The sequence below is a fragment of the Falco rusticolus genome, chromosome 2, assembly GCF_015220075.1.
Source record: "Falco rusticolus isolate bFalRus1 chromosome 2, bFalRus1.pri, whole genome shotgun sequence".
NCBI lineage: Eukaryota > Metazoa > Chordata > Aves > Falconiformes > Falconidae > Falco > Falco rusticolus.
Window position 1 is genome coordinate 26,860,766 of NC_051188.1, and position 24,617 is coordinate 26,885,382.

At 40.4% G+C, this 24,617-nt stretch overlaps 1 protein-coding gene across 1 annotated transcript; it reads left to right on the forward strand.

Annotated features, from left to right (window-relative positions):
• The first annotated feature begins 14,784 nt into the window (after window positions 1-14,784).
• LOC119142959 (regulatory factor X associated protein) lies at window positions 14,785-23,441 on the forward strand. The gene is made up of 4 exons (XM_037376569.1): window positions 14,785-14,948; window positions 15,409-15,958; window positions 18,632-18,739; window positions 21,715-23,441. The coding sequence occupies exons 1-4, from the start codon at window positions 14,785-14,787 to the stop codon at window positions 21,823-21,825; spliced, it is 933 nt and encodes a 310-aa protein (XP_037232466.1). The 3' UTR covers window positions 21,826-23,441.
• Window positions 23,442-24,617: the final 1,176 nt, after the last annotated feature.

Sequence of the window (24,617 nt, forward strand, 5' to 3'; positions counted from 1 at the left end):
GTCACCACAAACACATGGCACCATTTGGAGGAGATGCTCTGTGAGGAAGCTTCTTCTCAGTGTTTCCATGGCTTTGACAAGTAAATGAGTTATGACAGGCAGAATTTTAATCAGGGAAACAAGATAATGAATATGTAAAGAAAAGAAAAGACAGATTAGCATCCACTGAATGAGAGCAAAACCAGAACTACCATGGTCATGTTATCACAACTTTGGAGAGAAATGCTGAGATGTTTTATGGCATACATAAGAAAACTGGGAAAAGAGAAGTTCTGAGAATTTTGAGAATGATCAATAAAGGAAAAGGAAGCCAAAGGGAAGAGGACTAATTTAGAACTAGATATGGGTTATCCGTAACATTTCCAGTACCAGGTTCAACTTGATTTAATAAAGCTATTCAGAGATGCTGATGCTGAAAGGAACATTTTCAGTTCTTGCACCTCATCTACAGAACAGATCTATCGTGAAGAAAATGGAAAAAATTAAAAGTCTTAACAGTATATTCACTTATTTACGTGTCATTCTACATTTTGACTCACTAAACTAACCTATCACAGCTCCAGCAGGATCCCACCAGCACTCACAGTTTCAGGCATCCTTTTCTGAGGAAATTGAGAACATTTCCATATAAATACGGAGAATCCCATGGAATTGTTTGAAGACAAATCTGACTCCTAACCTTCAAATCAAGAAGAGAAGTTCATTTTAGATCAAGGCTAGAGTTTGCTATTTCAGTAACAGCACTCTAGACTTTTTAAAGAATGAGGCAGAGAAGAAAGAAGACTAATCCTACTGAATGAAATCAGCATTGGTGGATTTTCTGGTCATATAGGGTTCTTCCTTCCTTACTGAAGTGTAGCTTGTATCCTGACCCCAAAATCTCTGAGAAAAGCATACACAACTCAGCAGGAGCAAGACAGCAATGGTCCCTCATTTTTATTCTAATGTTTCCATTTTTCTAATTGAGTCTTTTGTTATTGTGTTTTGAGAGGGGTGAGAAAAGTGGATTTATTAGACCTTTTTTTTGCCTTCAGACATTTAATAAACAGGTTTTTCAGCTGTATGTTTTTGGCTTCAGCCTATGTAGCCTGTTTAACAGCTTTTCACATATTCAAATAGTTTTAGTTTATGTCTTTTTCTTATGATGATTCTTGGCAACGCCAGTTGATGATTCTGGGACTCTTGGTAGGTGCAGCAGAGAAAATGACAGTCAGTCTCTGTGCCACAAGGATTTCTGGGTAAGTACCATACAGAACACAATCCAGTAGGTAAAACATACCTCACCCACATGAGAATAGGAAGTGAGAATTTAACACATTTTCTTTACAAGAATCTTTTCTTGATGGCTCATACCTCATCCCTCCCCTCTCCTCCCCTCCCTCCTCTCTGTGAAGTACAAGTGTCTTCTCTACAAGTAACCTCAAATATTCACAGCTAGAGATGTAGGAACAGTTTTTCTCAGGCTAGAAGCTTGTATTCTTTAATTTTGGCACATAGTTTTTTTTGTTACATGAATATCAGTATGGGTACTTATTGGAGAGTGGGACTAGAAAAGAATTAGTTTCCATAAAAAACCTTTAATGGGAAAGCTCCGGTCAAGAATTTTCTGAACTACAGTTTTAACCAATTTCTTTCTTCTGGACCAGAAGTCAGGGGATGACTTTGAAAGCTAGAAATGACAGGCTGGCAGGGGACAGAGAATATGTTAATGTATGTTACGCTTCCTGGTTCCTGCCAGCTATAAACTCCTCAGCCAAAACTTTCTGTTGGGAAGCCTTTCTGTTGGCATACACACGGAAAGAGCAAGATGAAATGCTGCTTCTGGAGGGGAATAAGGTATAAAAAGCTTCAGAAAGTGACCTTTGCTCTGAGGTTGCGTTGTCCCTCCGTGGCAAGGGCTGCCAGCGTGTCATAGGGTTGCCCTGCTTGCAATGCTGAAATTCTTAGGAAGGGTAGAGAAAGAAAATTTTGCCTGTTTCTTCTCCTCTCCTCACATCTTCTGCAAAACTTGTCCCTCACCCTGGTGGTACTGCTGTGGTGTCAGCCTACTGGGCAGTCACTGCAGTGGCAACTTCTAAGAAAGCCCTTCTTTTTCTAAGATCATTCAGGTTGAAGCATTGCCGGAACCATTTCAAATATATAATTGGTTGTATATGAAGCTACCAGACCCTTCCTTGCTGGGCCTCTTTTGAAACATGAAGTAGCAGCATTATATAAAGATGCTTTGCTCCATCTAATTGATACAAGAGCAGATACAAATTCCCAAACTGCTGTCCAACGTGAAGAAATCTGAAAACCCTGTGCAAAGCCCCAGCAACTGCACAGAATTGAGCCACAAACAAGGAGACACCCGACTGCCAGCAACCCTGCTGTGCCCCTCTCAACTGAGAGAAGGACACCACAGGTAGCAGTGTTGACCATTGTCTTGCTGAAGGAAACTCCTGTGAGTTTAGGGAACACTTAGAGGTAATAAGGGAAGAGGTGGAAAAGAAGACAAGTTTCTCCTTGCCACAGTGAGGAAGACACAACACTACATAATGGAGGAATGACCCTTCCCCAGAATACAGGGAAAGGGAAAGAAGTATCTGCAGAGTAACCCTCCACTAGATTTGGTTCATCTAGTATATTTAAACAATAAGCAGTTTTGCAAATTATTCTAGCTAGTTTGACTAAGGTCTATGGTCCTGGACGTTGATCACCTGAGCACTATCAAAAGTAAAATTTATGGTACCTATAGTCGAAAGGAAGGTGGTTTACAGAGTTTAAAATGAGAAGGGGATATTAGATCACCTGATTTGAATCTCCAGTATTTCACAAACCATTTCACAGACGTATTACCCAGCTCCCCTTTTATTCTGCTATCTTGTGCTTGGCTAAACACATTTTCCAGCAATTAAGTTAGGCTTGAATCCAAGAAGCAGAAAGCTGGAGAATCCACCACTGCTTTATTAGCTTAATCCAGTGGTTAATCAGCTTCACTGTTAAAAATTTATGCCTAATGTCCCATTTGAATCTGCATGACTTTAGTTTTCAGAAACTTTTCTTTTTTCTGTAGCTTTCTCTATATAATTAAATTTAATTTGTCTCTTACTATTATTTTATCTTCAAAAAGGTACTTATAATGATGTCATGTCTCAGATCTTCTTTTTGAGTGAACTCACATCTCACTCTAAAGCCATCCCTGTGCTTTCCTTATTTCTCTTTTGTGAAGTTTTTTTTTGCATATATTCAATTTTCTATACATTTTTTTAAAAACAGAAAAGATAGAATTGTAAGTAGCATTTCAAAATCAAGTTTCACCAGTGTTCTATAGGAAAATTAACTTGTCTTCCTAAATGTGAGTATGAGAAGTGACACTTTGACCTGAACATCACAGTGGCAGTTTTTGGTGAGATGCTTGCACATTGAGACCTTTAAATCATTTGCAGAACTACATTCTTGTAGTAAAAGTTCACCACTCTGTAAGCTTGGCCCGAATTTCATGTTCTATGCTTTGCATTGTGGTAAACTATATTTTTTGAGGGTGCTAGGGACAAAGCCACAGCCTCCCTTCAATTTACCATACCATGTATCTTCATGTGGTCTGCAGATTTCATCAGCTCTTTATATCTGCTTCTACATCATTAATTCTAATGTTTAAAAATATCAGGATTTTAATACAATTCTACATAAAATCCCACTACAGACATTCATATTCAGTTATGACTCTATGTGGACAATTCATTGCTGGCATCTGTTTAAAAAATCACTTCCCAGACTATTTTCTTACAGTTCCTGTACTGTTCATATACATACTGATCTTTATCAGAATGAACTGGTATACTGCCAGATTTCTTACCAAAGTCTAAATAAATTACATTTTGTACTTTTCTCAAACAAACATGTATGTCCTGGTTTCAGCTGGGATAGAGTTAATTTTCTTCCTAGTAGCTGGTACAGTGTTGTGCCTTGGATGTACTGTGAGAATAATGTTGATAACACACTGATATTTTAGTTGTTACTAAGTAGTGCTTACCCTACCTAATTCAACGACTTATCAGTTTCCTGTGCTCTGCCAGTGATGAGATGCACAAAAAGCTGGGAGGGAGCAAAGGCAGGACAGGTGACCCAAATTAGCCAAAGGGATATTCCGTACCATGGAAAAACATGCTTAGTATATATGAGTATATAGACTGGGGCCTGGGGGGGGCGGGGCTTGCTTGGGGGGGGGGCGGGGGCGGGCTTGCTTGGGGTGGGGGGCGGGCTTGCTGGGGGGCTGCTGGTCGCTGTTCGGGGGCTAGCTGGGCATCGGTCAGCAGGTGATGAGCAACTGTGTTGTGCATCACTTGATTGTCTTGGGGTTTAACTTTACGTCTCTGTGTCTCCCTTTTCATTACTTCCCCTCCCGCCAATTATAACTATAACTGTTCTTATCTCAACCCATGGGTTTACCAATTTTTTTTACCTAGATTTTTTCTGATTGTCCTCCCTATCCCACCGTGGGGGCCAGGAGGAGGGAGGCAAGTGCGGGTCTGTGGAGTGAGCAGCTGCATGTACTTCGCTGTTGGCTGTGGTTAAACTGCAACAATATACTATCCTAAAGATACAATTTAAAACCCCCCCAACAACCAAAAAACCCCAAAACAAAACCAAACCAAATCAGCCTCACTTTAAAACCCTTATTTTCTGTTTTAAAAGATCTTCACTGGCACATATCCTATGTTTGATATCAAATTCTTTAATAGCTGTAATTCATGTCTAGTCTTCTATACTAAAGATTTATATACTTGTGACTTACAGAAGGATAACTATATATATATATACCACTTTGAGTCACCATCCCTGTCTTTGGAACATTGCTGCAGCATTAACAGTCTTCCTATCTCTTGGAACAGCTGTGGTGCTCCAAGATCTATTAAAACTAAATTGCAACAGAAGTCTACCCAGGTCTCTGGGTACAAATTGTATAGGCCTGTAGACTTAAGCAAATTTCTCTTTTGCTGATGTTTATTAGCCTCCTTAGTTGCTATGGAACTGGAAAATCTTCTTCATTTCCCCTCATGATGGAAAAAAAGCATGATACATTTTCCAATGAATTAACAGAAATATTTATTAAATTTCTATTTTTATTTTCCTTAATAACAACTTTATCATGTTTATTTAGTAGCGTGCCTAAGCAGAATTTTTCTAATAATCTTCAGCTTCTAATCTTTTCTATGTGATGCTAACATTCTCTAGCAATTTTTCTACATTTCATGATTGTATATGGTCCTTACCTATTCTTCATTACGTACAATTTTTCATTCACAAATCCTGCCTTGGCATCATTACTGTGCCAAGACTGGCTCTAAGCCAAAGTTGTCCCTTCTGATAGATTGGAACTGTCTTTTTTGACCATCTAATAATTTTTTCTTTTAAACCTACTACTTGCATTCTTCTTTTTTTTTTTTCCCATAGTTTTGCTCACAATTTTTTTCTGTTTTAAAAAATAACTCTTATACACATGCTCTGCATGTTTATGTGTAGTACGCATTTTTATAATTGCTGAATTGCTGTTTAGGGTAACTTTTTTCCACAGTGACTGCAATTAGTCTTGGTTACAGGTCCACCAATCTTCCACTCTGTGATTAATTCTCCTTTACCATAATCTCGCACTAAACAGTGCAGCATCTCTTGTGTAAGAAAATTACCGTCTCAAATTTTTAGAAAGTTTAACAATGTCTTTGCACTGGCAGTCTGAGCCCTCCTGCCTTGCCGTTCTATGTTATATATATATACATCCTCTATAATAGGATGACGTATTTGTTATAGAATAAGCTGCTAAAGGATCAAAAGTTTTGCTGATCTGCCTAACTAGGACATGCTTGAAAGACCATTACTTTAAGTACAATCACTTTATTATCTAGGAGTAAAGAAGCAGATAAGACTAACAAGGCTAGACAGGGGTTAAAGAGCAACTCTCATGGATTACATTAATATATTAAGTAGTGCTGGCTGTCTTGCCTGTCAGCAAGCTACCAAGAAATTAAGGATATTATATACAGGCTCACATCTGATGCCGGTGGAAATAGGCCAAACACAGCTGCAATTGGTCACATCGTTGTGAACATCTGACACACCCTTGTATCAAGAGATCTAGGTCATGGGCAAACTGGGAAGCCTAAACACAGTAAAATAAATTATTAGCCTTCAGGGATATCACTGCAGTCAGTAGTGGTGACTGATTTTTGTGTTAATGTTTCTTCTTTTTTTCTACAAGCAAAATGGATCTTCCAGACGCTGTCTGAATAAGTAAAGGCATTGTGACTTCCTTGACAGTAAGGCTTAAGTAATAGAAGAGACTGTCAACAAACATATGGCTTCAGGTCCAAATTCTGCTTTGAGTGGTATTTGCATAGCTATGTAGAAATTGGCAGGGTTCGCTTTGTTCTTAAGGATTTTGGTGTGGCTTGCTCAGTCTTTAAATCAGAGCTGAATTTGGCAATTAGCAGTCCTTCATACTAGATAATAAACAAACATATATATGCATAGATTCACTTTATTAATGCTATTTTAAAAACAATCTAACCAACTGTGCCTATTTAAAATATATGAGAGGGTAGGCGGTAACATCTAGATTCTCTGCATCTAAAAATCTTTTGTAATACAGCCGGTTTCAGAGGAGCAAAACTTCCAGCTTCTGTTTATTATCTAATGCACCACATTTGCATTTTTCATCACCACTAATGAAGTCCAAAATCTGCATCTGTACTCCTCAAACTGCAGACTGTCAATTAGCTTTATCCTCAAAGCACTGGCCTGAAGCTACAGGCCCTCCTCATTTCATGGTAAAAAAGCAGAGGAACATCTTGGTGGAGTGGCAGTGCCAAAGAGAAGAGGAACAGATTTACAGTTTTCAGACTTCTACATGTTTCTAAATGTGACGTACAATTCTTTACTGAGAAAAAGCAGCTGAGCAAGAATTACCTGGTCCTTATTCAACTTTCACACATTACTTGGAATAAAATTGTCTTCAGTAAAACCCTTGCGTGAAGAATACTTTATAATAAGAAAATAATACCACAGGAACCACTTTATTTTATAGCATCATACAACAGCTGCAATCTAAGGAGGAACATTTGAAGTAGTGAGAATGTTTTTATACAAACTATCCTGTTGAAGAGAGGATAAGTCATAATTATCCTTATGTTAATATATGGGGAGCTAAACAAAATTCCTCAGTGGTTTGAGATGTTCAAATTGCATTTTAAGCTCCCTGCTCCATTTTCAATATTGAAAATGCCCAACTCTATATAGGATGGACAAAATAGCCTAGACATGTGAGAGTGGAGGGCAGAAAAGTCCAAGCTGCACAGTTTTCTTTTCCCTTCCAAATACAATCCAACGGATGATCAGGAGAGTCTGACTGTGTGGCACATATAATTATTGCTATAAGACTGCTTGCAAAACAGTACAAGGAAAGATGCTGAACACTAACAATTCATTAAGCCTACAAGATGCTCTCTGTTCAGAACACGATACAAACTTCATCATTACATATACAAAGTCCTTAGGAAGGACTTGTCCTTACTTCTCTCAACATTTAAAATGACAAGACCCCTCAGCACTTTTCTTGTGTTTTCCATCTAGTTATCCATGAATGTCTCTACCTTGTAAGGTAGACTTGCAGACTCAACAACTCATTTTCTGCCCTAGGACAGTACCTATGGTCCTTGGGAACTGAGGAATCCTACTTCTCTGCATTTCACTTACTCCGTACCATTCATAAAGTTTATTACCTACTGTCAACTTATAAAAAAAATCACACAACACTCCACCACCACAGTCCAAACAGCTTGACTTTCCTGTGCTAAACAGAGTTACTAAAAATCTGCAGCAGTAGCAGTGGAACTGTTCAAAGGGGAACATGTGCTCTGCTTCTTTAAGGAGGTGGTCTCCTCTGAGTGCTATGACTTGAAGTAACACAGTAGCTCCTTCACAAACCTCCATGAATATCTGGTTCTTCTTGGAAACATTCTGGATCATTTCCCATGTACAAAGCAGTACCATCTTCACTCATTTTCCTGTACCAGAATATGCGACCAGTAGCATTATTCAGCATAGCCATTAAGTCTGCAGTGACCAAATTAACTTCTGGCCATCATATGCCAATAGCCATTTCTAAAATAATAACCAGGATTTGGACAGGGTCTGAGTGTCTACTGAATAGTACGAGCCATCGATCCCAACCGGGAGAAGTTCAGCCTGTGAATCACAGTATTTATCCTTCTGGCTGCAATGGATAAGAATTATGCAGAAACAGATGTGCCTCAGCCAAATGGGTTGGCAGGCTACAGGCACTTCTGGGTTCACAAAGAAGCTTCTAAAAAATGTACATGGAGCTCCTTTGCCTAGAAATGGCTTTTGATGCTGAAGTACAACAAAGTCTGTGATATGCCTCCATAATATTTGCATCAGGTGTATGTAGCTGCAATGCCAACATGGTAAAAAGACTATAAATCAATACGAATGCTTGAAATGAGGTTGTGTGATGTGACCAATGAACTCAACGTTTGAGAAAAATGTTTCATGTGAAGTAGCAGTCCCAGGATATCCAGTAACTAACCAAGAAGCTGGCCCTAGATCTCTGAAAGAGAAAAGGATAAAGGCAATTGGAATTAAGAGATACAAGCAAATGACTAAGCAGTGCTCTGATGGCCCATTAATGACTCCCTTTTGAGCTCTCTGAGGGCTGGTCTAGGTTCCTGTATCTGGAACCAACTTGATCCAGTTGGTCTAGGCCCTGACTCCTCCAGAATTAAACTGTTTAAACACGCAGCTTTAATAGAATGGCTTTGGAAACAGATGGGTCCTCAAGGACTTTCTAACAGGCTGTTGATCATGATGTTTGTGAGCAGGCATTCAGGTCCAAATTAGACATGTTCTTGGTTGTCAAGATGAAAGGCAGAGAATAGCTGTACACACACAGTACAAACACAGCATACTTGTCTAGAAAATGTTATTCCTGTTCCTAAAGATCGAAGTCTTGTAACATCAGTCTGAGAAAGGACAGAAGAAATGGCTTCATAGGCACAGATTTGTTATTTGCTGAGGATCAAGACATGCCTTAGTCCTGCAGAGCACCAATTCCTTCTTGTCTCTCCTGCAAAAATGAGTCCCTTTCGATCTCCAATAGTCTGAATCTGATCATACTGAAGTCCCTATAATATAAACTCCCTTTGTACCTGTATTTGCCAAGCATTTCAAAGAAAACAGGAATTAGTTATTAGGCAGAATACAACAACAGAGTTAAAAAGCCATGAATTTGCTTTTTCCCTGACTTTCTGTAAAGAAGATGAGCGGGCTAGCAAATCATGGGAATGAAGAGCCTACAAATCTTATTTACTGACAGTTCTTAACATGCAATTTCATACCTCAGGGCGTTTTGACTTTCCTGTGTCAGGAACATCCTATGAGTCTGTCCTTACTTTTATCCAAGAATGGGTGCTCTCTCAATCACTGTATTACAAAGACAAAGGGATTGTGATTCCCTTGTTTTTTAAAGAATGGTGGCTTAAACAGAACAAATCAAAACAAAACCCTCCAACTTCATATTGAAAAAAAACCCACAAAAGCCTCTGTGACTGTGTGGAAGAATTGGTAAAGTTGCTATTTCACAGCTTCAGCAAAGTGATAGCAAAGTGTGTAAAAATAGCTCCAGTTCAAAAAAAAAATTCCTGTTAATGGGTTAGAGCCATCCTCATGCACAAAGGAGACTCTCAAGTGTGAAATACACCTTTCAGAAAAATTAGACACCTTTAATAACACCTATATGTGAGAAAGTGTGGCACTAAGACAAAAATAAAATATAAATATTGCTGTCCAGATAACTATGCCAGAAGTAAATCTTCAAACTCTTGCATAAAATGACATGTAAAACCTATTCGTGATAACTATACAGAAATACTTCACTGCTTGATTAAAGTGAGAAAAGACTACTCAGAACACAGCCTGTGTGAGTAACCCTACAGTAGGAGGGACCCCAAGGCATGACTCCCTTAGAACATGAAAGAAAGGTCAAAAAATGTGAGCATTACCACTTGTTTTAAGAAAGGAAGGAAAAGATGCTGCCATTCAGATACAGTTATGCATTGCTTGTATTTGGCAGTCACAGATGTTAGCAATGGGCAGAGCAGCTAATCTGACAATATTTCCCTGCCAACAGATTGCTTCCCTTACCTAGAGCTTTGCTTCCATCTAGTTTTAACTTTCTTAATAAGTGAGGTTCTTGTTATTTCTACTGAAAGAGTACATTTCATAGTCCGAAACTGAGCTCATTACATTTTTTTTTTAATTTTTGTAAATTTATCCCATTACTTATGTTTACCGCTTCATTAAGCTGAGTGACTATGCTTACTTTTGCTACAGTAAGGAATTTTCTTCTCCATTATTCACGCTTTCTTAGCTATAAGGATAGAGATGTTATTTTAAAGTAGGCCTGAATCAAATTATTGAGACTGAGAAGGAATCAATCTGTGAAACAGTAATAACTAGAATTAGCAGGTACTCACCTTTGCCAAGATGATAACTGTTTCATGCCACAAAGGTGTATATCATGACTCACACGGAATAGGAGACATCTCAGGACACATTCAAGGATGCTGGCTCTACATAGGGGGAGAATATTCAGAATGACACTGGTCCTGCTGAGGTGCTAAAAGGAATGATCTCCCATCCATTCACTGTGAATGGAAATCACATAGACTAACAAAATGGGCTCCAGATACAGTCTACTTCAGCAACTGGAAAGGGCATCAAAGACACGCTGTTCTGAGATTTAGAAGTGTTCTAGTAATTAAAGCTGTTGAGAGCACAGGGGTTAATAAATGTCCAATGCGAGGTTCAAGGCATATTCTAACTCCTGTCCTGCACACTTTCATGCAGCTTTATTTTTTTATTGCTTTTATTGCATTCCAGTTGTTATTTTTATTTATATGTCTAATTAAATGTAAATAGATGAAAAGGGAGACTTACTTTCAACAGACTTATTTATCTGTTGTCATGGGACAAAGGTAACCATGCAAAATGAGAAGGGTCTGGGAAAAGAAACCCATTACTGATGGCCATTTTATGTCATGCATATACTAAAACCAGAATATATATCCATATGCAAACCAAACTTCTGCTTATTTAAGAGGCTTTAATTTCCATGATTTGCAAAAATAAATTTGTCTGTAATTCATAAAGCCCAATAAATTTCTGACTTCCTAGTATTGTTGGGAAACAGAAATACTTGGATATTATAAAAAGGGGTGTTTATAAGATTTTATAAAATTGTCATCAAACTTCTGTGCACTTATCTGAAAAGCAAGTTTTAATAAACTGACTACAGTAGCTTAAAGTTATTTGCTTTGCTATTCATGGTAAGACTTCAGCACTCACTGTCACCTGGAAATCTGTATCGGTGAGCATACTGATCGTTTTGCACTTCACCTTGCTTTGAGAGATCTGATTTGAGGCTGCTGAACGTTTGAACCTTTCCATGACTGTATCACTCTGCAACTTGTCTGGAACCCCAAGAGCAGGTAGGAGGAATAAAATGGGGAGATTGCTACGCAGTAAGAGGTAGAATAAAGTAGAAAGATCTCTCTTGAGTATATACTTGCATTTTGATTCCTGCATCAAATCTTGTTTCTAACGAGACGTGCTTTAAAAATTAGTTCTCAAGTTCCTCCAGCAGCCTTCATTCCCTTGCATCTTTCAAGTACCTTTCACATCTGTGTTAAAAACTCATGCTCTCCTTGAGTTGACCTTTTAATTTTATAACAGAGCAGTAAGTTTACAAGATAATTTGCATTTAGATTATGCTTTCTTTGCAGGGATACCACAGCACTAGATGTATGAATTCCATAGTCCCACTTCCCACAGAATTTCTTAGTATGGCCTGCGCTCTTCAAAAACATGATAAAGGCAAATGTGCTTCTGTGTAACAGACAGACAGACAGACAGATATTGAGTGAACAGAATTCGTATCATCACTCATAGGAAAATGCTGAAATAGCTTTCACGGTCTGAAAATATTACCACAGCTATAATCATTAGCAATGTCTTAGTCTGTACGTAGGACAGATCAGCCTCTCCAATGATGATTACCTCCCTGAATCTTATCCTGCATCTGTTTTTTAAATACATGTTGTTTCCCAGGTCAGTTAAGAATTGGTTATTAAGAACTTCACAGAAATCTAGAACATTAAAATTAACTACTTCACAAACACAAATGAAAGAGAACAGAAAATTACAGAATCTATTTAAAAAACAAGCTGTCAGCTTAAGGACAAATGAATTTATTAGATTTCAATAATCATATTTGGCATCTCCTCTTAATTGTACCTAGCAAGGCAAAACATGGTGCAGCTGCTCCTGGATGCATGGCAATGATGTATAGACTAGTGACAAAATTTTCCAAACATGACCTTCCATCCCCAAGAGCTGGATTGCCAGAAGTGCAGCCCAAGGAAACTAATACTTTGCTTGATTTCTTTTCCATCACAATGTCTCTTTTCTGAGCAAACCAGGCAGAAAAAAAAAAATGGTAGCTTTTTTAAGAGGGGCTTCATTTGTTAGTTGTAACCAATTTAATTCCTATTTATGTTTCTACGCCTTCAAGCAAGCAGATGATAAGGTTCTGAGCTAAAAATACTTGGATAATACTTCACATTGCAGTCCAGTGAGGGGCTCATTAAATATCAAATAGATTTGCTAATTAATTAACACCCTCAATATCTTTGTAAGTTATTGTTAGTTTTCTGGATTTTTTTGTTGTTTCCTTAGATGAGGAAAACAAGAACTAAGGTGTTGAAGTCTGCTTCCAGGCACAGTCTCTAATGAGACCTCCATGTGTTACCAGGGTGTCTGAGGCTGAATTCAACTGATTCAAAAAGAGAGGGAATTTCCAGCAGAACATTTGCTTGGAAACCTTCACTCCAGAAATAATTTTCACATTTAGCCTTGAACTGTTTCAATCTACTAATCTGACTGGCCTGTGCCAAACCCAGCTGTCTTGGTGCGGCTTCAGAGTAATGATGGAGGAGGGCACAAGCAACAGTTCTTCCTGGGACATAAAGTGCATCAGCTTCCCATTTCTTATTTGCATTTTAATTATTTATGGTGTGGATATCTGCAGGGAGTTTGACTGGAGAAAAATGCTGTTGGTTTTGCTTTGTTATTATTTTGGATTTTATTATAATTAATGTCAGGAGCACTTTGAATTTTAAGTAAGCATTCTTTCAAGATGCATTTTAAGCACAAAAACTATAAAACCCTACCAAAACCACAAACTAAAATTATTTCAATGGAACTACAATGTGAAAAAAACAGAAACATCTGCTGAAAACCTGTGCCTCAAGGAGCTCACATCTGAAGAGGTAAGAGGTAGAACAACAAGGCTACACGTAATTTTTATATGTTTCACTACTGGCACAGATGCAAGGCTGAGTCCAAAAGAGAGGGCCTTGTAAATCATCCCAGCATGGCTGTAGCAAAGATGAAAAGACATCGAGGCAGGTGTGGGGAAAGTAAGTCTCCACTGATGAAATAGTCTGGAACTCCAGTTTAAACAGTAGAACTGGGTGTCATCTCACCTGTGTTAAAAGTGACTGCTGGGTCAAATGCAATGAGGACAGTTACCCGGTTCTCTGGGATCTGCCTAGGACTATCTCATGTCATTAGGTATTTTGACAAATGCTGGAGAACTGTATTACGATGTGATCAAGGGTGAAAACAAATGGCTACAACTGTAAACAGCATAATCATTTACCCTAATGACAGGAAAAGGGAGCTGTGGCAATTGCCAGAGAACAAACGGGAGTCAGGGCTGTTGTTTAATATGGGATGAACCAATGTGTGCAACAAGAATGGCAAGAACCCACCGGGAGTAAGGAGGCAAGAAAAATGGAGGTGGGCAAACAGCAGGTGATCAGGGGGATGGAGGTCAGTGGGACTTCTCTGCAGGAGCGAGGAAAACCCAGTGCCTGCGTGTCATGGTTTAATTCTGGCCAGCAACCAGGTACCACGCAGCTGCCTGCTCACTCCCCCTCACTCAGAGGGATGGGAAGGAGGACCAGAAAGGAATGTAAAACTCCTGAGTTGAGATAAGAACAATTTAATAGGTAAAGCAAAAACCACACACGCAAGCAAAGCAACACAAGGAATTCATTCACCACTACCCATGGGCAGGCAGGTGTTCTGCCATACCCAGGATAGCTCCATCAGGTGTAACGATTACTTGGGAAGACAAACACCATCACTCTGAATGTCCTCCCCTCCTTCCCCCAGCCTATATACTCAGCATGACATCATATGGTATGGAATACCGCTCTGGCTAGTTTGGGTCACCTGTCCTGGCTGTGTCCCCCTGCCTCTGGCTGGCAGGGCCCAAGGAACCCAAAAGTCCTTGATTTAGTATAAACATCACCTAGCAACAACTAAAACCATCAGTGTTTTATCAACCTCACATCATAGTCAAAACACAGCACTGTACTAGCTACTAAGAAGAAAAACATTAACTCTATCCCAGCTGAAACCAGGACAGTGTGGCACAGGAGAAGGAAGTATGAGGAAAACTGAAGGTAGGTAGGACAGTTGCATTACAAAGCAACTTTTTTCTTGGAATAAAATGTAAGAATTTTGCAGAAAAAAAAAAAAAAAAAAAGGACTGGATTGAGGAGTAAAAAATTGCCAAGATTACATATACAGCATTCATTTACTTTTTCATAGTAGATGTTTACTTAGGAATAATGCATTTGAGGTGACACAAATACGGTGAAGATGGTCTTAGCTGCTCAGATGAACCTTGTAATAGGGAAAAAGTGTCCAAAGAGCCACGAAGAAGTGAGCTGTGGGCAGAATCGATACTCCAGCGAAGGAAAGGAAGGACAACGAGCAGCAAACCGAGAGCTACAGGGCAACAGCAGGCCGGCCACAATAAAAAGGCAAAGTGGGAGAGGAAACCAAACTGCACCCCCAGGTCCCGGTTCCGCAGCTGCAAGGGGCTGGCGAGCAAGGTCACCAGCGCAGCCCAGGGCCAGCGCCCGGTCGGGTTCGACCCGGACAGCCGTCAGGGGACAGCAGCAGGCCGGGGCCCGAGCAGGCCGGCAGCGCCAAGCCACGCCGGCTGCCGCGACACGGGCACGGGGCGGTCCCTGCACATGGGAAGCCGCGACGGCTTCACGCGGGCGGCGCTGTCGCAGCCTCACGGCACCGTCCCGCAGCCCCCGCCCCGCCGCTGCCGCCATGTCGGGCGCCGCGCGCGGCCCCTTCCCCTCAGCACCGCCGCGCACGTGACCCCGCCCGCCCGGCGCGCCCCGGCCACGCGCAGCCCGCGCGCTCGCCTCCCCCCGCGACGCGGCGCCGGCACATGCGCGGTGCGCGCGGCGCGGCGGGGCTGGGGGCTGAGGCGCCGGCGGGCGCGGCGGGCTCGGTTACCGGCGCCCTGCGGGCCAGCCCCGCCGCCGCTCCCTCCTCCGCCTCCTCCTCGCCGCCGCCGCCGCAGCAGCAGCAGCTGGCGCTGCTCGTGATGCAGCCGTGCGGCGGCGAGGAGGCGGCGGCCGGGGCCGCGGGGGGGGTGCTGCCGCTCCCGAGCGCCGACCCGCCGCTGCCGCCCTCCGGTAGTGGCGGCCTCATGTTGTTTTACGAGCTGGGGGGGGCCGGCGACGGCGAGGTGGAGGCGGGGGAGGAGGGCGAGGCGGCGGGCGGCGAGAGCACGGCCAGCCCGGAGGAGCTGGAGGAGGAGGAGGCGCCGGCGGCGGCGGGCGGCGGCTGCAAGAGCTGCACCTACCAGGGCTGCAGCGAGACCACCACGCAGGTGGTGAAGCAGCGCAAGCCCTGGATGTGCAAGCGCCACCGCAACAAGATCTACAAGGACAAGTACAAGCGCAAGAAGAGCGACCAGGCCCTGGGGGGCGGCGGGGCGGCCGCCGCGGGGGGCGGCCCGCGGGCCGAGGTGAGGCACCGGCGGGCGGGCGGGGGGACGGGGGCAGCCCGGGCGCCGTGTGTCACCTGGGGGAGGGGGCGTGCCGTGGGAAACCGGCGTCTGCCAGACGGAGTGGGACCTTGCTGTCCAGAGGGAAGGGCAGAAATCCAGGGCAGCCCTGGAGGTCACTCTTCCTCTGGTGTCAAAGCAAACCCCGTTTCTTTTTTCTTCTCTGATATAAATTGTAGCAACTTAACAGCAATACCAGAGCGCTGCAGGTAAAATGTTCTTGCTGATAGGTACCGTGCCGTGCAGCCTGTGCTTATTTCGCAGAAGGAAAGATGAAAGTACAGATCCAAGAGCGATGTCAGTCTGCTTGCCCAGCTGGTACTGAAATGCAGGGTTTTAAAATCACAACAGCTGTTGGGTATCAGATTATATTGTGTATAAAAATCCGTTGCAGGTTCTTCAAATACTTGATTATTTTATATATATATATATATATATATAAAATGGCAGTTAAATATTTAAACCACTGATAGTTCATACTTACTTTCATAAACTTCTGTGTATTTTTTAGATGGGAAAATACAGTCAGCAGGAGAACTGCTGCCGATGTTCAAGTTTTTAGGTGTTTTTTTTTCCTACAGTTTGTGACTCAGCCACAGTAACACAGTTTCTGATTGATGGTTGCTTGTACTGAGTTAGATTTAAGATCTTATATTTGGATGAGCTAGAGAGAGGGGAGTGGGTTTACTTTTGAAGGTGCTGGCTAGTTTGTGCTTGAAAGGAGTATAAAACAGCGGTTGTCAAAAGAAAAAACTCTTTACCTGGCACTGCTGCTAAAAGCAACACATTTTTGTTGGCACAGCTGTCTCTGGAGTTGTGTGACTGCGAACTGATCTAACTGCAAACTAACCATCAAAACCCTTTGCATTTTTCAGTTTTTCTTCATATAAATTTAATAGTAACAGTACGGGGTGTCACACCAAAGAACTTTTTTTTTTTTTCTGTCTAGCTGCAAAAGCTGCCATGAAGCAGGTGCATAAGAAAAAGGCAAGTGTATGTGATGATACTAGGGAATATTCTCCCAGCTTTCTTCTCTTTCAGCTCAAAGGACTTGCTGAGATAGGTGTGAGTCTTCTGATGTATTCTGTAACTTAAATGAAGTTTGTTCCCTGTGCTACTTTGGATTTTTGTTGAATCCTTGTAAACTCTCAGAATCAATTACATTCTGATAGCTTCTTCAGGTCTGCAGCCTGGTTCGAATGATCCCCCTCTTGGTTTTGAACCTGATTGCTGCTAACTTAATTTGCTAGTTACATTAGAAGATACAGTGATCAACTAATTCTTCCTGTTCAGTTTGTGACACTTACTTGGTAGGCTTACTCTTAAGTAATTTCATTCTCAGAGTGAAAATGCATAGCATGCTTGTTTCCAAGTAAAAAGTTACCTACTTTCATCATCCTTGTTGCCATTCTATATATCTTCTCTAGTTCTAGTAGCTATGCTTCTTAGGTGAGAGAGCGGAAACTGCTCACAGTATTCAAGATGTAGGTGAATTCTAGATTTATATACCAGGTTGGTTTTCCCTCTTCTCTCTTCCTTTCCTAATAATCTATCATGCTCAGTTCATGATGAATACTTGCACTAGTTCAGAAAAGGGGACAGTGTAGGAGGAGGGTAAAATTGCTGCATTTGATGTAGTGAGGGGTTAAGACTTTTTGATCTGTAACATGAAACAGTGATTATTGCATGTTGAAAGAGAGTAGGTTATTTTCTCCCGGTTTCTGCAAGTGCAGGTTGCTCTGAATCTTATGGAATTAAGGCCTGAACTTGCAGAAGAAGGCAGGATATTTAGTGCTAAATTTAGTGTGCTTTTTTACAGTGGTGCCTATCAAGGCCCCACAAGATACTGTTGTCTTGTGAGGTCAGAGTCAGATTTGAAATAGAAGCTTCATTTTTTACTTCTGTTTACAGGATTGAAGTAAAAGATACTGGGATAACTTTATTGGTGGTGGTGGTTTTGTTGCTTGACACTTGCCATCAGGTAAATGGAAGTGTTACCAAGTTGTGAATTTAATACACAGCAATCAACATTGCTTGAAATTTTCCAAACCACGAATCTTTTCTCTACAGTAAATTATAGAGTCAGGTTGTTTAGAAGACAGTCTAATTCGTATGACTGGTGATTGTACGAGGAACAGAATAAACTTACAAAGAAAAAAATGTAGATTTTACTGTCTCTTGTCTGTGGATTTGGTGACTTCATAATAGTATTCTGAAGTATGTGGGGTTTTATTTGGCTATTAAAAGTATTATTGTCATTCCTACCCAACTGCTTACGTTAAGTATCATTCACTTCCACAAGATGGAGATTGAGCTGTTGTGAATTACTTCATTTTTAAAAGATGCAATCAAATAAATTCAAGCCATCAACTAGCTGTAGTAACCTGGTTATTTTTGCAATTTGGAAGGCTAACTCAGCTGCGTTGCTTCACTGTGACTGGTGAAATTGTGAAAATAACATGGAAAGAAGATGCCAGTTCTTGAATAGATACATTTCTATTCTTGTGCTGTTCCTTTCCTCTGCGGATTAATGAGGCAAATGTTTTTTACTCTTGTGACTTTCTGTTGTGAAAAATAAATGTATGATTGTATCAGGGTTTATAGTCTTCTCTATTTATTTTCTTTCATGTGCAGGATAGTGTTGAAGGTTCAGTTTCTGTTACAAAACAGAGAACAGGATCCATTGGAGATCGTCCAGCAAGACCTACTCTTCTAGAACAAGTATTGAATAAAAAGAGGCTGGTAAGTTTTGTTTCTTGCAGGTTTTGAACTCACATAATTAAAGGCAGTGTAACAATGTTTAACTGTCACCCTTGTGAAAGGTGAAAATCAGTTTAATGATCATACACTTACTACGTGTATTTTCAAATTTAAAATATGCTGCAGAGCAGATGTGTGTGTCTGCCTCTGTGAAGAATACTAAGATGACTAAATTTAATGATCAGTGCCACATTAACTAGAGTATTTTGATAGTACTAAATAGATGCGGTTATGTCGTTAGGGTAGATAATGCTTGTAGTATAACTTGAGATGTTTTTAACTTGTTAAACCAACTTTTCTGTAAAGCGTTAAATAGATCAACACATGGACTTTAGGTCTGATGAAAGCTTGTAATTACTGTAGTGTGTTTTAAAAGTTGTAGATGTATCATATCACACTTAAAATTGCATATACGTTGATAAAACAAGCTATGTAAGCAAGCAGTATGACTTGTAATGTTTGTAGGCTGCATGAATGGCATGTGTTGTAAGGGGTTTTTTTAAACACTTGTTGCTCCTTTATTTAAAGAATTAAGCCCAGGGAAGGGAAATAATTCAGTACTTTTCCTTTGGCTTCTTCATTACGACTTTGTATGTTACTGGTTTTGACAGTCTCCTTTCTCCAGAAGCTAATGGGACTGTTTGCCTGTTCTCTGTTATCTATGCAAAACAATTTAATAATCCTCATTAAAGTGCTGTAGTGCTTGTTCAGAAATTTGAAAAGTCTTTAGAGAAACATTAGTCTTAAGTATACGGCTATATAGATTTATTTTCTTGAATTCTTTCACAATCGTATAGCACTTACTTAATGATTATGACCAGAACTCAGAGGAGTATCTGTAGCTCTTCAGTTTTTACAAGAAGAAGATAATGAACTATGGAGTTTATTTTTCACGTTATCTGTTGTTTTTCATGTCTCGCTTACAGAATTGTTGTACCCTTTCCTGTCTGTTTCTATTTAAGTGGCTTTTAATTTAACTTGAAAGGTATTTTATTAATGAAACATCATTTTTTCTAGAAATAGAGTAGCAAGAAGCTCTTTAAATAGATGTTGAGAACTTTTGCACAGAGTTATGTTAAAGCTCTTCAAGAACTGAAGTTTCCTTGCAGTGTTCTGGTGAAGTGAGATTCAGATTCTCTTTGATCTGATTCTTGCTTCTTTCTCGGCTCTGTCCCGATTTCTGTCATTCAGCATTATTTCTTCTAGAATGTCTTCTTTCTTTTGTGCCTATCTACACAGCACAAGGCCTGAGGGTTTTATGGTGACCCAGAAAGATCTGTCATGGCCTGTTGCATCCAAGTCTGTTCCATACCTCTTGTTCCTGCACGTGAAAGTTACTGCATGTCACTGGTAGCTGCCTGCAGGTTTATCACTTAGAAGTGCCAAGTCCTTTGTGCTCACTCATATGTTTCTTGCACGTGATTAATCTCTGTGAGGAGAGGTTTTGGTGGTGATCCATCTGGATGTGGAGCTTGCACTGGATAAAGACATAGAAACAGAGGCAAGGGGCTGAGAAGCAGCAAGTTGTGGATAGAGAATCTGAAGCACCTTAATGTCATAAACCAGCAGCAGATAAAGAAGTACTTACTGCAGAACTACCTTGTGCAGTGAAGTGACTCGATAAAGCTAATGTACGGTAAGGAAAAGGTGGCTGCCCATCTGTTCGGTGAGCTTGTTTGTTATTAGTAGCTGCTTTCAGTGGCCGATTCACTAATCTTACCTGTTCAGTGCTGCTGTAGGTGTGAGTTATGCGGAATGGTTGTTTTCAATTAAAACATCTGCAGAATTGCCCCTAAAAGCATAAAGTTCTAGACCCTGCCCTGGTAGTTGCTGGTCCTTTTGAATGTAAATCGGGGTTACAGAGTTGCAGTACTTCTTTGGTTGCATCAGTGAAGTAACCATGCATAATGAGCAAGCAGCCTAGGGAATTAATTCAGCTGAAAAATAACCTTTTCCAGCATTAGTTTCTGGAATGATCCATTCCCAACCTGATTTGCCATTTGACCTTTACAAACACTTGTGCTGCCACCCTCCAGGAATGAGAGTGAACAACTGGAGTTGGATCACAGACTGCAACTGTTTAGGCCAGATGCCAGTAGTTTTAGACATTTTGCCTTTTGACTGAAGGTATAGGTTTGGGTTTTAACGCATTCCTTGTGGCTGGGCTGCTGTTTTGAAATATTGGGAAATTACTGAACATTCAATGAACATAGAATCCCAGAGTGTCTCAAGTTAGTAAGGGACACTGAGTCCAACTCCCTGCTCCTCACAGAACAGACTAAAACTACACCATGTGACTAAGAGCATTGTCCAGATGTTTGAGTCTGACAGGCACATGAGTTTTGCTGTAGAATTACAGTATTTTATTTATTACAGTGTTTGAGCTGTCTTTGATGGGAAATGTAGAAAGTGGACCAAAACTGAAGCGCAATTGAAAAGAGTTTGTTTTCAGTATGTCAGTAGATCACATCTGTTTGCTCTCTTGATGATTTTTGCAATATTATCTGTTCTTTACATTCTGAATCTGCTTTCAGGATGTGTATGAATGTTGCTTCTGGGTAACCTGCTGGTGTCCTGAAACAGTTTCTAGATATTTTTTGTGAGCATGTTTTGTAATTCTTCAGCATTTAATTGAACTCTTATTTATATGGGTGCACTGGTTTGAGCTAGTATACAGTTAATTTTCTTCACAGTAGCTTGTATGGGGCTATGTTTTGAGTTTGTGATGGAAAACAGTGTCGATAACACAGTGATTGATGTTTTAGTTATTGCTGAGCAGTGCTTGGTCCCACTGAGGGGGGACTGAGCAAGAGGCTGTGTGATGCTTAGTTGCCTATGGAAGTTAGACCACAACAATGGGTAATGGACAAATTGATTTAATGGAAAAATATTATAGTCACTATCATAGCTATTTAATATATGGGAGCTCTTTAAAGTTTGCTTTCTCTTTCTTGCAGTCCCTGCTCAGAAGTCCAGAAGTAGTGCAGTTTCTACAGAAACAACAGCAACTGTTAAGTCAGCAGGCTTTGGAACAAAGGCAGCAACAGTTTCAAGGAGCACCTGGGTAATCAGATCAGTGACCTGCAGATGAGTCTGGTGCTGAAGGACAAACAGAATGTGTATTTTATATAAATACAAAGAATCGCAGTGTTTAAAGAAAAACTAAAGTTGCTGCTGTTGTGTATTTTACCTGTTTCTTGTTTGCACTTTTGAGGCTTTGAGCTGCTTGGGTGTCTGCAAACTTGTGAGGAAATCTGGAGGAGTCTATTTTTTGATTCTTTTTAAAACTTCATTTTAATGTTTGATTTTTTTAAGTAGAAATTTGTTTATTAGTAATGTTTAGCTGTACACCCTTCTCCTACCAAAGTCTTCCATGAAATTAACATTTTTTCTATGTAAGGATTTACTGTTTAACAAAGTCGCTCTTTGATGACAATCATTGAAGGAAGTCAGTTACTTTCTATGGAAGTTGTGAAATAAAGTCCTGAATTTGAGCCAGTCTGGTGGCATGACCTAACAGCGATTGCTCAGGGATATGAGAAACTTATGTCCAGTAGAATATTGCACTAAAGGCAAAGACAATATGCCATCAAGAAGTTGATCCAGTGGCTCAGAAAAGTGCAAATCAGGTGATCCTCCTGCTATGTATTAATTATCTACAGGTTTGAAATACTCATTGTCTGCATTGTAAAGCATGTAAAATAATTTCCCTTTAAAAGTTCCAAAAGAGATAAATGGTAAAAAGCTTTAGAGAAGAATTAGGTGGCACATACACGACAAAGTTGGGACTTGTTTTGTGGAGTTATTTGTAAGGACCAACCTCTGATATGTGAAATATAACTTAATTACAGATAAGAGTATCACTCATTTTAAGTGACTACATTAAATGTTAAAAGTTTTTAACTTTTAATAGCAAATGCATCCAAAACCTAAAATGTAATTGTGCATTATTTTCCTTTATGTAGATTTTGCCCTCTAAAAAAAGAGCATAGTTCAAATTCTTCCATCAAGACAACTGATATATAATCAACAAGTGTTAGACTGCAGGTTTTCAGGCAATTCAGATGGACTTGCAATTGATTGTGTTAAGAATCTAAACACTGTGTTATGTAAGTGTTGAATCCCACATCTTGTTTTTAAAACAAAGTTGTGTATTAAACCACATTTCTGAACAGAGGTTATCTGAATGGTGTGGGGTACTTATTGAAGTATTACTTGGATGTTGCAGCAATTTGATCCACTATATCTCTCTTCAGGAGTATTTGTTAGTCTTACGAATTTTTACAAGCTGTGCTTTGTGTATGTATAGAATTTGTTCAGTAGGGATTTATTGAATTTTGCATTGTCAAAGTTGCTTTTTAAAAAAATCAAAATTTTGTATCAACAGTTCTGGACCAATAAGTGTTTGAGTAAAATCTTTTTTTTTTCTTTAAAAAAACAAAACCAAAGCCTGTTCTTTTCTGTTAGATTTGTATGTTGTTAGGTTGGGTTTTTTTCTATACTCAAATAGCTAGCTGTGACTAGGTGGCATTAAAACTTTTGTGTTCCAAGGCTCTTCTTACAGAAAGTTACTTTAGCTTTAACTAACATCATATTACTTTTTTCAGTGTGTCAGAGACTATATGTGAAAATGTAATGAGCTGATATTGTAGAATAAAGTATTTGCTTTTGGTTTAAATGGTCAGCTTATGAAAGTATTTAGGTGAACAGTTATGATTAAATGTATTTTAAAAACCCAACAAACCCTCAAAGTAGAAAAGGGACACAGGGAGTGCTTGTTAGGACAGCGCTGAATGAGTTTGTTACCTCAAAAGAAATGAAACTTGCTGAAGATGAGCTGCACTGTGCTGAACATCACTGTGCACATCTGTCCTGTATTGTTGCAGCACAATCAAACTAGTAGGCTGCAACAAGGCTTTAGCATTGGTCAGATTCTACTGTCTGCTGTATCTCCTTCCTCCAGAGAGGAAGTCAGACCACCCTGCTCCTCCTCCATCTGATCCCCACACTCCTCAGGACTATTTAACCACTTAGCAGAATGAGCTACAGCTGCACATCATCCATGTCAATCAACCCACTGCCTCCGAGGCAAGGCCACAGCTGCATGTTATCAGTGCTGATCAACCCACTGCCTTCAGTCCTCTACAGTTCCCCCTTTTCATTTTTAACCAAAAAGAACCATGTCTATCATCTATTGTAGGGCCCTTGGCAGGGTATGTGGGAAGGCTGTTCAGGTTGAGTTAAGGCACAAAGCTACATCTGATTTCAGCCTCTGCATCAGGGTCACGCAGATGTTGTGACTCTCCTCCCAAGGGGTCTGTGGAACAGCCAGTATCTGATGTCCTCTTGTCAATTCTAGGGTCTAAAAGAGGCTTAAGCCACCACAGCCCTGCATCTGTGGAGACAAGCATACCCTCATCCACAGGTAATTAAATCCCATGGGCCTTGTTTTATTGTGGTCCATGACTGTTGTGGAGTGCCATGATCCGGAACTTGCAATAAAGCTTGGAGAGCCAATTCTTTTCCCTGCTGCAGGACTAAAGGATGTAAGCGAGCTTGTAACTGAGCAGAGTTAACTGGAGCCTCCCCCATCAATTGTGGAATCCCTGCCACAAAATGTGGATCATCCTGGGGGTATTCTAAATTCATCAGTGATTGCTTGTTTGCCAAGCGCCTCCAATTTGACTCAAACATTAATATTTGCATAAGGGTCAATATAATTTGTGCAATTGAACAGCAATCATGAGCAGTAAGCTCTGCTGTGAAAATGCTACATAACAATTGAGCGTAAGGTGAGCCTATTCCATACTGTATACAGGTTGATCTTAGCTTTATCACTCCTCAGTTGAAAGGTTCCCAC